General features: G+C 39.1%; 2 protein-coding genes across 6 annotated transcripts in view; one reads left to right on the top strand and one right to left on the bottom strand.

The window, feature by feature from the left end:
* Lrrc40 (leucine rich repeat containing 40) overlaps nucleotides 1-7,576 on the bottom strand; it is a 44,327-nt gene extending 36,751 nt beyond the window's left edge. For 2 of the 5 annotated variants that reach the window (XR_010050572.1, XM_005007929.4), the window contains exon 1: nucleotides 7,337-7,571. Coding sequence is in view for 3 of the 5 variants with exons in the window: in XM_005007929.4 (XP_005007986.2) it covers nucleotides 7,337-7,487 (151 nt within the window). In the remaining 2 variants the exon portion in view is untranslated. Of the gene's footprint in view, nucleotides 1-2,330; nucleotides 2,475-7,336 lie in introns of all 5 variants that reach the window. The other 3 variants (XM_063258364.1, XR_010050574.1, XM_063258371.1) reach the window with 3 other exon arrangements.
* A 15-nt stretch (nucleotides 7,577-7,591) lies between these two features.
* Nucleotides 7,592-14,620, top strand: part of Srsf11 (serine and arginine rich splicing factor 11) — a 31,668-nt gene continuing 24,639 nt past the window's right edge. Inside the window, exon 1 of the mRNA XM_063258390.1 lies at nucleotides 7,592-7,727. The gene's annotated coding sequence lies outside the window, so the exon portion shown is untranslated. The remainder of the gene's footprint in view (nucleotides 7,728-14,620) is intronic.

The raw sequence follows: 14,620 nt of genomic DNA, 5'->3' as shown, positions 1-14,620 counted from the left end.
TTTTATTCAAAAACAGACTATAGTATTTTACAGACTAGTTCTCACTTGGAGCTTCATTCAACTATACACTAGATAAATACTTGCGTAATACTCCTTGGTAGTTATATGGGATAAAGAATGGGTTCTACCAGCATGCAACAGAGAAGGTTTAGCCATCAACATGTACATATAAAGCTGTAGCAGAGGTATAAACTAAGGCTCAGAACTAGTATTAGTAGCACTACTAACGGTAAGAGTTAATACTAACACCAGGCAACTGGCCAATACACTAACTCTCTTAAACCAGTAACAGGGCTCAACAGATACAATGTTTTCTGTAACAATGGGAACGCCCCATCTTGGCACTATTCAATACACAAGCCATTAGTTACATGAGAGATGTAGCTAAAGTAACTGAAGAACTTCATTTTTATTTAATTCTAATTAATTAAAAATTTAAATTGTCCACATGTCCCTTCCACAATGGACAGTACAACCCTTAATGAACACTGGGAAAAAAGCTTTCTTTGCATTTTGGGGACATACTTTTTTTTTTTTTTTTGTCTTTTTCCTTTTTATCGGTACCAGGGATCGAACCCACGACTGCCTGCTTGCAAGGCAGGCACTTATGCCACTGCGCTAAATCCCCAGCCCCCGGACATACTATTCTTTTACACCGACAGCAGCAAATCATAGAACAAGGACTAACGAATGGGTGGGTGGCAAAGGACTGCATAAACTGTGGAAGATTTTTTAGAAGTCAGTGGGTGAAGAAGTGGAGAAGATTCTAAAACGTTTAAAGTGGTACTCACAATGAAAGGTTAAAGAAGAAATTGGAGCCAGGAAACACTAGGAGTGACACACTGTGAGAGTGAACAGCCTTTCTTAGCGTCCTCAACAACCTGAAAATATAATGACTGTCCGCAGTGTATGATAGGTGTTTCCGTAAGACAGCACAGTGTAATGCCACCAAGGTCTGCATCAGTGGTGGCAAACCGAGGCACCCAAACCACATCCCCACACTCAAGATTATCACAAGACACCAACACTGCAATTAAACCAAATACTGAGGCCTTGGTTTAGAAACACAGACTCATACAGTAATATCTCTTGTCTCAAAGAAAATCAAATAACATGCAAGCCACACACTCACTACCACTGCTTACGTCCTAGCCTACATCAACATCCATCTTCTGAGACTAAATACACTAAACTGTAAGACCATGTCCCGAAGAGTCAAGGACCTACGGGTGTGGTATAAACCGAAAAACTGGTCCCCACTTACCTTGGTAAGTGAGAGCCTCTCAGAGGGTCAGGGTCAGGATCTAACAACAGTTGTAAAAGCTGAATGTCCCTTACCCAAAATTCTTGGAACTAGTAAAGTCACAATCTTTCAGAGCTTTTCGGATGTTAGAATATTTGCATGGATTTTTACCAGTGAAACATCCTAATCTAAAACCTCCAAGGGCCGGTTTTTAAATTTCAGAAGAATTCGGGGATTTTAAATTAGAGACGTTTGGTCTGTACAAAGCTGCAGAACTCTGTTAGCTTAGGGTAAAATCTTCAGTTTACCCTCCTAATGGTATTCACTCGACTGTGTGCCCAGTGACCAGCACTTTAAAAGAACAAACCAAGTCACTACCTTAGGAAAGAGAAAGCTCACTCACTCACGTCCCACTCTTTCCCACGCACTGCATCACGGCCACCACACGGCCTCACTGTCTCACACTGACAAAACACAACACTGCAGTGTCACTTTTAGATTGTTTTTCAAATTGTTTTTAATTCTAAAGAATTGCAGGGAAGACATTAATTGACCTGCAGTCTGAGGTTAATTCAGACATTTGTTTCAGAAAATCTTAAACACTTCCAGTAATAAGGTATCAAGAGAGCTATTCCATTCTCAAGTCCAACAAGGATGACAAAAATGAAACCGTGTTTTACCTTGCCAAAAGGAAAAATTTGCATCCATAGCCTCCAGAGAAAAACATCCTGAATTTTTTACTGTAACATGATACACACAGTTTTATAGTGAAGAAAGCCTTCACCGAAAGCTTTAGTACTATTTTTTTTCCACAGAAGACACTTTTCTTGTCATAAAATCCACAGTATTCATTCATTATCTAAACATATTAAAATATGGGAGAGTGAGCCTGACAAGATAGGGCCAAGTTTAAATTTGCACTGATTTATTAAATAAATATGGTAGTAGTAATAACTTGAGATATACATCTTAATGTTGTGGACAAACCAGGACCAAATCAGATGGAAGGCAACTTTATGAAGCTAGTGGGCTGGGGAAACCAAGTTCCAGATCACCAGCCTCATCTGGGAGTTCAACAGACACTTACACATGTATGCTTTAGGCCGGAAGTACAAAAGGTCATTTTATAATTGGCTACGCAGGCTGGGTCATATGTTGTCAGGCAGACTTGCCTAGGGTTAGGGGCTTGGGTGAGCAGGAAGAATCAATCCTTGCCTGGAGCCACTCTGTCCTACAAGCAAATTAGCACAAGTTATACCTTCTGGCTGAGTTATGTCCATCTTACAAGTTGCAGCTGGCGTGGGGGATGTCATCGCTGAGTTTTGCTATTCTCTAATTATGAGAATGGGCTGAGCCTGCCTTTCCCACCCCTGAATATAGTGTCTGGCCATTAAGTTCTAAAATTCCATTATATGAAGAATTTAAAAGACACTCAAATTGAGAACCATGCTAAAGGATCAGGAAGCAGGAATGGGATTTTCAATTGACTGTTTAGTTCCTTTCATACAATCCAAATTTCTTTGGATTTTAATAAAAAAAGGAATGTTCATAGTAAAATTTTATACCAAATATGCCAGACACAGTGCCTTAAGCCTATAATCCCAGCACTTGGGGAGGCTGAGGCAGGAGAAACTCAGGGAGCCTGGATTACAAAGTGAGTTATAAGGCCAACCTGAACTGCACAGTGAGATTCTGTTTCAAAAATTAAAAAAAAAAGTTTTGCGTATTTTCTCTTGCTTTCATTTTTTAGAGCTACACAAAAATTACTTGTTTTGATAACCTACTCTCCTGAAAGCAGTTTTTTTCTGAAGTTATTTATTAAGATATTGTGAATACTTTAGTTAACCCTTATTACATAGAAGCTTCATCAAACAACCAGTAGCCTAAATACAGAATCAAGCCAAATACTAGAAAAGATAATTTCTAGCAATTTAAGATGGCTACCAAAAACCTCGATAAATGACTTGTATTACAATTTTTAATCTGTCCAACAAATTACACATACTGAACAAGGTAAATTCTAATTACCCTAAAACACTACGCTTAAGAGCATTAGATCTGATTATGTAATTCCATACATAAAAAAAATCTGCCATCTTCAAGGCAAGAGAAAAAAACTCACACTAACATCTCCCCTTTCAATAATATCACTTCCAAATTAACTCAGTTGGCTTGCTCAGTAATTTTTCTACCTCCCGACACATGTTCACCTGGAGAACGCAGGTTCCATCAGAGCTTACAGCTTTCATGTGTTCCAAAATGCGGCACATATTGCTTCTCCTGGGTTTCAGATGAACCACCTGCAAACACTTCCCTGCCAATGTTTTACCACTAATACGCAACCAAAAGCAATCGTCATAACTCTTAACTCCTTTCTCCTCTGTCTTCCCTTTATCTGGTCCAGGGAAAAGAAGTTACAATGTTTACCAAACTGATGATAGAGTCTCATGATGCCATTAATAAAAATAGCTATCATTTAAAATTTCCAGATTACATTATTTTTCTTTGAAATCAGCTGTTAACAGTTACTTCTTTTCCAGCATATTTTTCTGAGTAAGTCCCAGACTGACACTTGGAATAATGATAGAAAAATTGCCATCAATATTTGAAAATTCAAATGCTTATGTACCAAATATAGTAGTGTGATATGGAATATTATACAGCTATTAAAATAACCAGATTCCCCACTCCCCCCAAGTGAGACTGAAAACTGCAAAGGACAAAAAAAGCAGGATTCATCACATACCAAATTTGTTAAAAATAAAACCACAGGGGACTGGGGATTTAGCTCAGCGGCATAAGCACCTGCCTTGCAAGTGTGTGGTTGTGAGTTTGACCCTGGTACTGATAAAGAAAAAGACAAAAAAAAAAAAACATAGAAATAAAATTATATATACTCATACAACAAAACTGTTAGAAGAAAAATCGCCAAAATATTAATAGTAAAAAAATTCTTGAATGATTTTCATTTTTGCTTTTCTACATAATCTAATCTTTCTGCAACAGGTATATGCTCTTATACACAAGAAAATCAATAGTATTTTCAAAACAGAACTAGAAGCTACAAAAAGTATATCTAGACAACTTGAGGAGTATGTGTATTTCACTTACAGGTAAAAGTAAATACCCTCAAGACTAACTCTAAATAGGCTTAGCTGTTTGTCCTTCACTGATTTCATTAGAGGATAAGTATTTATTTCATTTTAACACAGGAAAAAATAGTCAAGGCTATACCTGATCAGTGCATTTATAGGTAAATATGAACGCAGAGTAAAAAGAATTAAGAGTATGACAAAAGTTTATTTAACAAGCAAAAACTGATTAATGATAAAATACATGCTAAAAGGCTTGTAAGACTATGAGTTATTTGAAGGTGCCAATAATCTTTATTTCTTTAGACTTTCGTGTATTAGCTGGAAAAAACAGAGTAGATTATGAGAGACAGCCTGGCCATTTCTTGCAAAGCTAAATATAATCTTATCATATGGTCCAGCTTGTTGCCAGAATGAACTGAACATCTCCACAAAAACTTGATCATGAGCAGCTTCATTCATAATTGACAAAAACTGAGGCAACTGAGATGTTCAGAAGGCGGCTGTATACGTAAAATGATATACTCTTAGCTTGGAATCATATTTAGCAATAAAAAGAAAAACATTCAAGTCATCAAAAAGACATGGAGAACATTGAATGCATATTGCATAGGGGGAAAAGTCAATCTAAAAAGACCATCAACTGCTATGATTTGAATTGAGACATTCCAGGAAAGGCAAAAAAACTACAGAAACTGTAAAAAGATGGTGGTTACCAAGGTGAGCTATGGAACGCCATTATGTTTTGTATGGTACAGTAAGACTGAAAGGTAATCCTAAATAAAGACTCTGTAATGTAGAGAGGTAAGATTTAAAACAAGAAGTCCAGGAAACCACATAGGCAGCCACATAGACAATGGTCAGTTTTTATGGTGTACTTTCTTATATACCAGGGATGTGGCATGTGACCTAAATCATCTTATATTAACTTTGGAAAGTCTTATTTCACATTTTAAACAAGAAACTACAAGATAGTGTGATGGCGTACACCCGTAATCCCAGACTTAAAAAAAAAAAAGAGAGAGAGAAACTAAGGCACATAGCAGGCAAAGCTACAGAGATAAAGTAGCATGACCCCCAAACAGACTACAAATACTTAAGAATTACTGTAATTGGGTGTCAAATGTTGAGAGACAAGAGATGAAAAAGAAGGTAACCGCTAGATAGGGAAAGACCTTCTACACTGTGATAACTGGAATCCCTCTGTGATATATGCTACAAAGACCATGAGCTTCTCTTGTTCAGGGTTTTCCTCCTCTGAGACACTGTGTACTTGCTCATTTACTATGCCAGGTATTGTTAGGCTCTGTTAAAAATGAACCTTAACAGTCCTGATCCTATACAATTATCGACTCAGGAGTCAAAAATTATCTGCGTCTCAAAAATTTAAAACTACCTGGATCCAGTCAATAAGCACATTCCGAATCATCACACAGCACTCAAGGATATTATTCCTTCACTTCCTTACTGCTTCCACAAATAAGAATCTACAACTTACCTCCGGGTACAACTATAAACAATACAAAGCTCCCTAGCCTCACAGAACTAATAAGAGATATACAATAGGAAGTAAGAACATCTTTTTCAAACAGGAAGGGGAAAGGAAGGGAAAAGGTGGTAGAGAAGAAAGAGGAAAAAAAAAAAACCCCAAAAGAAAGGTGGGAAAAAATGAAACAAAGCTTGTGTAAATGGGGAGGGAAAGAAGGGAGAAGTGGAGAATGGGAAAAAAAGGAAAACTGAGATGTACTCCGTACAGGTCCAATTTCCCTATGATGAATGTGATCATTATGTATGACAAACATGTACTAATAAAAAGAACAGTGTTAAAAACGGGAAGGGAGACGAGATGGATGGAAGTGGGCTTTTTAAAAAAGCAAGAGTGGTGTATTTGAGCGGGGGAACAAAAAGGTTTTTTTTTTTTTAAAAAAGATTGACAGACTTTAAAATTTTGTTGTAAAAAATAAAAATAAAGGCAAAATAAAAAAGAAAGAGTTGTGTATTTTAGTGGCGGGGGGGACTTGAAAGCGCTTTTGCTTCCAATGATTAGAAACTCTAGGCACAGAGGGATGTGATGGAGCATGCCTATAATCCTAGCACTCGGGAGGTTGAGGCAGGAGGGTCTCTGTAAGGCCAGCCGAAGCATAGTGAGTTCAGGGCCAGTTTAGCTGCATAGACTCTGTCTCAAAAAACAAAACAAAACAAAACCACAAACACACTAGGTAAAACACATTTTATGTCACATATCCTTTCATTCATTCAACATTTGTTTCCCTGGATACATGGCACAATTAGTAAGCAATCATTAGAAGGAAAACGAAGGCTTTACTTACGTGAAGGATAAAGACCAGATTATAAATAAAACACTACAGAAAAACAGCTTTCTTTTTTTTCCCACTCCTCTCCTTATCCTCCCCACACACACTCCCGAACTACATCTAACCTTTCATTTGTGATAGCAAGATCTGTGCAAGCTATCAGGTCTGTCAGAACGACCTCAAATGCATACAGTTCATGCGGCATTTATTCTGATCGTCGGCTCAGAAAATACGATATCCCTTGGCGTTAGGATTGTGGCCAGCTGCATACAGAGGAGGGTCTCTGCAGTCACTACATCCTCACTTAAGGGGCAGCTAAAATGTCATACAGTGTTAAGTGCTTTTGCGATCAAATTTAAGAGGCGAAAAACTAAGGTCAAAGAAACAAAGTATCTGCCCTTGAACTGAAGACTGGTTCACTCTCACAGGACGGGGCTGATCCCATCCTGCTTCCCGAGGGAACCCCAGGACCGGCTCCTTCAACAGAGACCGCTGGAGCCCGGGGAGGGGTTCACCCGGAAGAACCAGCCAGTGCAAACGTCGTAGATAAAGCCTAGATTACAGCACGAGGTTGCTGGAGGGGGTCCTGAGACCGGGAGTCCGAGCCAGGCCTACGCGAGGGGCGCGGCCCGCGGTCAAGGCTTGCGGCGGGTTGGGCGCACCGTCGCCGGTCCTCCGAACCTTACCTTCGCTGAGGTTCCTACCAGACAAGTTTAACTGGCCGCTCTTCCTCGCCGCCTTCAACAGCCCCTGGGGTATCGAAGTATTGCCATCTGTCCTCTCTGCCCTGAAACCAGCCCGCGGATCCCGCCTGGCAACTCCCTGCAGGCGCGACATGTTCAAACCACCAGCCTCCCAGGCAGAGCTCCGCGCGTAAAAGCGGCACCACCCAGCCGTCCCCGGCTCTTGCGAGTGCGCACGCGCGCTGTGTGCGCCGGGCTCCGGCATCCCGGCGCGGGGGCTTTCCCTGTTTGCGGCGCGCCTAGATGTCGTCACCGCCAGCTCCCGGGGCTGGAGGACAGAGGAGTCCTTTCCGTTGCCGGTGCCGGCCTACCGCTCTGGAAATACTTCGCTGAAGTAAGTGCGTTTAACGGGTTTAAGAGGAGCTTGAGGTTTTATTGTTGACTTTGTAACTGCGACTCTGATCTTTTCCTGAGGGCTTCCGCCACGAAGAGGGTGTCGCAAAAGGCTAGCCCCCTCCTGCTTTCTCCTTTCCTCGGCTGAGCGTGGGCCTCGGCGAAGACTCGAGCCCTGGGCGCGGTTGCAGCCTCTGGACCCTGGCCCGGGCCGGTGGCTTCGCGGGCGGCGCCGGCGCGCGGGCGATCGGGGTCCGGCGGCCTCCCGAGCTCGGGGCCTGTGGCTCAGCGCCCGGTTCCCGTCTTTGGAGTAGTGGGGTGTGCGAGGGGTGCCGACATCGGTGTGTGTGGAGGGGGGGGGGGAGCTCCCCACCTGAAAACGTGCGGTCGGCCCTGAAGTTCGGCAGGCAGACACGTGACAGGCGGGCGGCCTAGGGACAGAGATGGGTTCGGACTTCAACGTGTCGCGCACGCGTTGGACGCCGCAGCCCCGGAATTGCAAGTTCGAATCCCACCAGCTTACAAACTGTGTAACTTTGGGCGGTTTCCCTGCTCGCTTTGGAAGCTTTTTTCCCCCCCCTCTCATTCATTTAGGGGGGAATCTCAACCGGTAACGTTTTTGAAATAATGAAGTGAAAATAAAAGCTGAAATCTTGGAGTTCTTGGTAAGGGAAAGGGGCTCCAGGTCAGAATAGGAAATGCAGAGTTCGGTCAGTAAGCCGGTGTTTCTTGGGACGTTACAGTTTCCGTCCGAAATGTACACTTACTGATGATTGCAACAAGTAGTTGTTAAGAACTCATCCTGCATGGCACTGCCCTGAGTGCCGGGCTTTTCTTCAGCCTGAAGTGATGGTGGCTTAAAAGCATAGGTGGCTGGATAACCTTCAAAGCCTATCCAGGCTCCTGGGGATCGTAACTGGTAAGCCACGTGATGCTCCTTTGACAAATTCTGCAGTCACTCATAACTGTACCTGAATATGAGTTCTTGGTACAAGGAATGTTAGTTGTTTTTTGTTGTTTTTAAAAATGTTTTTGTTTTAAAACGAAAAAATAAAAACAATTACAGAATTTCAAAATAGCTTAACAATGGTTGCGTATTGTTATCCTCAAAGTAGTTGCTCAGATTACAAGGTATAGGCATGAAAAAATGATCATACAGTGGAAACACAAACCATTCTTTTTGAAGAACAGGAGGAAAGAAAGAAGGAACGTTTGTCACTTTTTAACACCCACACCTTCTTAGTTTTGTAGAGTCATATACCAAAGCAAACAGCAGAAAGGTACCAGTAGTTACCCAACTAAGGGAGGAAAGGGTGGATTTTAAAATAAAAGGATCTTTGCGGTTTTGCAAGGTCATTAATGAACACTCCAGTAAGCTTTCTTGACAATAATGATAATAGCCACCTTATAGCGCTCTTACTAAGTGGCAATCTCTATTTACTATTTCTTAGTGAATGCAATGACCAGTTTTGCAGGTGAAAAAATTGACACCAAAAGAAGTTACAACATGACCAGAGATTTTAACGTAAATCTGTCTGCAAAATGTTTTTTAATTCCCATGACTTGCCTGCTGGCTTTTCATAATTTCCAAGTTGCTTGTATTCTAGAATCAGCTAGGGACTCTTGTTTTGGTACTGGGAATCAAATATAGGACCTTGTGCTTACCAGGCACAACTGAGCTATATCCCCTGCCCTTTAAAGAGATTTAAGAAACATCTATTTTATAGGAAGTCACAGCGTATCTTTAGAGAATGAATTGCTCAAGTCTAAAATTTTACAGCAGCTACCTTTCTCCCTACAGTAAATCTTCAATACAACTGTTTAAAAAAAAAATAGCAGTTTTCGATTGTTTCATTATTGGCATTTAATAACATTGAAATATTTTATTTTGTATACAAACTATATTCTGTTTCTTGACAAAGTAATTATGAAAAATCTAAGTGGTTAACTTCAACCAAATATAAAACTGATGAGTAAGAATTTTACTAGAATGAATCTATAGTAGTAAACTGTATACTATATTTGTGTAGTAAGTGCAGATTGAGCAAATAGAGTTGAAAATTATTACCTCGTGCAATTGGAAAAATTCTTACCTCAAGTTGATAGAAACACAAACTAATCAATTTGAGTTTCTTTGTTAAAGTATAGTTGTAATTTTATATAGTAATAGTTGGAATGTACACTTGTATTACTTTAAGCTCTGTACAATTGTATTACTGTAAGAAAATGCCTTAAACACAAAATCATAATTCTTTTCAACAGTGTATGACCTTATTTTAAAAATAGACTATAGATACATTATTAAAATAATATGTCTAAGCTAGAGACTACTGCATCCCTATCTTTTGTAACAATTATGCACTTCCAGTTAATTATAGTCATTGTATTTAAGTAATGTAACATTTCACTCTTAGCTTCTTAGCTCAATAAAAAAGAAAGACTGAAGAAACCAAAATTGTTAACCCTAAGAAGCATATCATCCACAGAATACTATTTTGTTTTAATAATAGAAAGTGAGATTATCCAATTAAAATAGACCAAGTTATCTCTGCCATTGAAATTTAAGAAGACATTTTCAGGTGTGGCTGTATTACTCTTACGAACATTGCAATATGTGAGATATTTTTTTCAAAGATGAAAGGTATATTAATAAATGGGCTTACAGAAGCAAGTTTGAAATTGTCCTAAGGGAAAGTGAATTTAATTTGTACAGGATTTTCCAGGCACATTTAAATAAAAAGTAAAATCAAGGACAAAGTAAATTTGCCTTGCCCACATTTCTGGAGGAAATTTCTTTTGGGGTACAATAGCAGGTTTAACCTGGTTTTAATGAGTATTATGAGTATTTCAGAACATTACCTTATGTGTGAGAGCTGCTATCTTATGACAAAATTCATTTGTTGAGAGAATATATTCTCTTTAAAAATTTCAACTTGCAATTTCATGCTTGTTTTCCCTTTAGGCTTATAACTGCTGACTTTAAAAAATAGTGGAAAACATTCTTCACTGTTGTGTGTTTCTTTTTATAAAAGGAAACATCAGTGTTTTCCAAATGCTTTTAGATTTCTTTCATTGTTGTTTATTTTCTTCCTACTGAAAATAAACTGGAACAATGAGGTTGAGAGGTCAATCTTGTTTATATAATTTAAGTAAAAATTATGGTATTGAGATTTGATTATTGGTAACTCTAAAAACCACTCAAAAATGTTTTCTATTATTCCCAGTGGTTAGTTATTATTCCTGATTGTTAATAGAGTAACATTCTTATTCTTTTTTGTAAGAATATAAGTATCTGTAATTTATCAATTTTGATATTAATTGCATGATTGGAGGCTTTATTTAGTAGAGCAAAATTCAGTGGTAAAATTTGGGCATCACAACCTCTCAACCTCGTTTTTTGTGTCAGCACATACAAAACCACTACAGGGTAAGTCTGCTTAAAAACTAGTTTTAGGGGCTGGGAAGTTAGCTTAGTGGCATAAGCACCTGCCTGGGAAGTGTGAGCTTGTGAGTTTGATCCCCCAATACAAAAAAAAAAAAAACCAAACAAAAAAAAACTAGTTTTAGTTTTAGTAAATAGTCACCATTGTGTTTTTGGTTTTGTGTGTGTGTGTGTTATCAGAGATTCAACCCAGGGTAGGCAAGCATTCTACCACTGAGCTATGTCCCCAGCCCCCAAATCTGTATTAAAATTTGACTATATTGCTCTCTCCAAACACCTTTATTTAATTGGATTCGACTTCATGTACTCTGAAAAGAACAATAAATTTAATATTTACGTTAAGTATTAATATATGTAATATTAATATTCACAGCAAATATTACTCTACTATAGCAAGGCTTCTCCATAAGTTAATTAAGACATGAAATGGTCCTGAGACTTTATTCTTGATACTTTTTTTTTTTTTTTTTTTTTGTCTTTTTCCGTTTTACCGGTACCGGGGATCGAACTCACGACTGCCTGCTTGCAAGGCAGGCGCTTATGCCGCTGAGCTAAATCTCCAGCCCGAGACTTTATTCTTACTGCAGCATAAGGTGATAAGGGAAAATGATGAGTAGTTGCTCATTAACAATTGATAAGCAATGGATAAAATTTAAAATTTCTAGGTGGCATATTTATCTCAAATTGTGGTTTGATAAATGCTACTTTAGGATTCCTTAAGAACTACTCACATCTTTTTCTTGACTTGTGGGTTTTTTTCCCATTCTCTAAAATATTGGTTGCATACCCTTAGACAATTGACATTATTTCTCATTGATGTGTGAAATGCACGGTCTCTGCTATGCAGATGTGTGAGCCCAGCTTTGCTTAGCATCATTCTAGAAGCACCAGTTGTCACTTTCCTCTAAGTGTACAGCTTTCTTTATTTACTTAGAAATGTTGACATTTTGCTTTTTTTAAGTCCTTAATTTCTAGAAATGTTTTCTCTCCACTGTCTCTCAGAATAATTACTTGGTAAATGTGCCCAAATGCTTTAGACTTCAGCTTGCGCTAGGGATGGCTTGAAACTAACTGGACTTTAAAAGTTTCAGGTGAGCACATTAGGAGCTGGAGTTTTGAAAAAACAGTAATAGCCTTTAAGAGCTACTTACCCTGCCTTATCATTTGTCGGGCATTTGAGTGGTTTCATGTACTTAGTTTTCTTTTTTTAATTTGTTCTTTGGTCATCTGAGAATCTGTTCTGACCCATATCACAGTACTTTTAATATTAACCAAGGATATGTTTGGCTGTTTTGCAAGAAAGAATAATACTTCAGCTCTAAAAATGTGGAACAGTAATGGAAGCCTTCATAAAAAGTTTCCCATGGAAACATCTGCAGTATTCCTAGAAAAGGAATGTTTGTAATCTACCTATGCATACCATTGCTAACGTGCTGCTGTAGAGTCAAAATGATAATGAAACTTGAAATCTGCTTACATAGGTGTCATGTTTGCATTACAGTAGCCTTTTAAGGAAGGCAGCATCTCGTAACAGCACAATTCACATCTTTATAAGCGCTCGGTCTACAAAGTAGTTTCCAATCAATTTAATTTTGACAGTCATGCAGTTTAACAATTATCACTGTACAATGATAAGCATTACAGTTGTCTTCAATTGAAAAAATGAGAGTTCCTGATAGAACATTTGCTGACTGCCCGTGTGCTGGGCCCTCAGCTCACACCTGGACTACTTCTATCTAGTCTTAGAAAGTTAAGCGCTATGGCTGTTCCAGATTGTTGGGCAGCGGTCCTGGGAACTGAATGGCAAACTGAGGCAGCCTGTGTGCTGGCTGAGGGATGCTTAGGGGAACAGAGTCACAGGGAGGAAGTAGGATGGAGGAAGCTAGCTTTTTGCATTCACATAGTTTACATTTTTAACATTCAACGTTAGTACTTTACGTACATCGTACATATTGTGTTGAGGAATCTTGTCACCGGTACTAAATGAAGCGAATCCCTGAGAGGGGACCAGACCGTGAGGCCCCCCACTTCCCTGCTGGCCCAGTCCTAAGATGAGTGAGTGCGCACACCCTAGTGGGGCCGCGGGGATGAAATAGGAAACAGTCCCAGTGGGGAGCATCTGCCTCACACTCAGGCCACCTTGCGCACACAAGTGCAGTTTGCATACGAAACTACTCAGCGCAAAAGATTGCCTGTGATTCCTGACTTTCCTGGGAGCGATGCGTGGTGCAGTAGCATCAGTCCAGGGAACTGGCCTAGAACAATGACATAAAACAGCTCCAGTCAAGGATGACCATTGCTTTTTCCTGAACAAGAGGTTTTAGTTAGGTGTTAAAGACCTCTCTAGGTCTTAAACTGATCATTTGTCCTTCACGTTTTTGAACTTTAATTTTTCCTAGGATCGTTACAACAAGCAGTAGGAGACAGCGCAGCATAAGGAAGCGAGTCCAGGCTTCTGTGTGAGGAACACCTGGTATGGCTAGGTCAGGTGTTTCTGACCCCTGCCTGCTCCACGTTCCTCATTTAGTTCTTTTAAACCTTGGTTGATGCATAGAGCATGCATTGTAATAACAGTCTCTCTTTGTTCGGAATTCGTGTGAATGAATATCTTCTCTCCTGCTTCTGACAAGGCCAGTAAAGTGGGCACCGTTCAGATGAGAGAGAGTAGTATTTCCGTAACTCAGATAACAAATTTTCAAGTGCAAAGTAATGAGGATTTACTTTTATTTTAAAGAGAGTAAAACTTAAAAAAAAAAAAAAAAAAAAACAGAACAAAGCAGATCAGAAGAAAACAATGTAGGTGACAGATTTCAAAGCAAGACACAAGATATCATTACTGGTTATCATATTGTTTCTTGTTTTCTTCTAAATAGTTGTCCATATCTTCACACACAATGAATTCATACAAGACAAAATAGTATTAAACTGATCAGAACAGAGTGATGAAAGCATTATAGACCTTCAAAACCAGACAGTAGGGACATCAACAATGGCTGCCATAATGTCTCTTGTTCTCTTCAAAATAGCTGTCCATACCCTCACGTATTTTGAAATTAAATAATACAAAACAGACTAAAACCATTCTGAACGAAGAATAATAGTATTGCTGGATTTCACAGCATGATACTATGGAATCAGCACTGAAAACTGTAGTGTCTTAAAGTAGCTGTTCATTTCATCATACATTATATAATGGATTCTCATAAACTTTAGGAGAAGTTCTATGCATGTGTGAGTCTCTACATGTATACTTATGCTTTCTGTATTAGAGCACAATTACCTTAATAGGTAGTAAAACTGCTTAAGTTTGACCCAAGGAATTGTTACTAATCACTCTACACCTGATAAGTGTGGTGAGGATGAAAGGCTGTTTTTAGAACATTCAGTTGCTACAGTGAGTGTACTTTCATTTTTGTCAATTTTTTCTTTAAAACTAATTTCCCTTCATGATG

This window comes from Cavia porcellus, unplaced genomic scaffold (assembly GCF_034190915.1).
Source record: "Cavia porcellus strain 051 isolate PalLab524CR breed Dunkin Hartley unplaced genomic scaffold, mCavPor4.1 scaffold_1, whole genome shotgun sequence".
Lineage (NCBI taxonomy): Eukaryota > Metazoa > Chordata > Mammalia > Rodentia > Caviidae > Cavia > Cavia porcellus.
The sequence above is the reverse complement of the archived record's forward strand: the minus strand, read 5'-3'. Positions and strand labels throughout refer to the sequence as shown.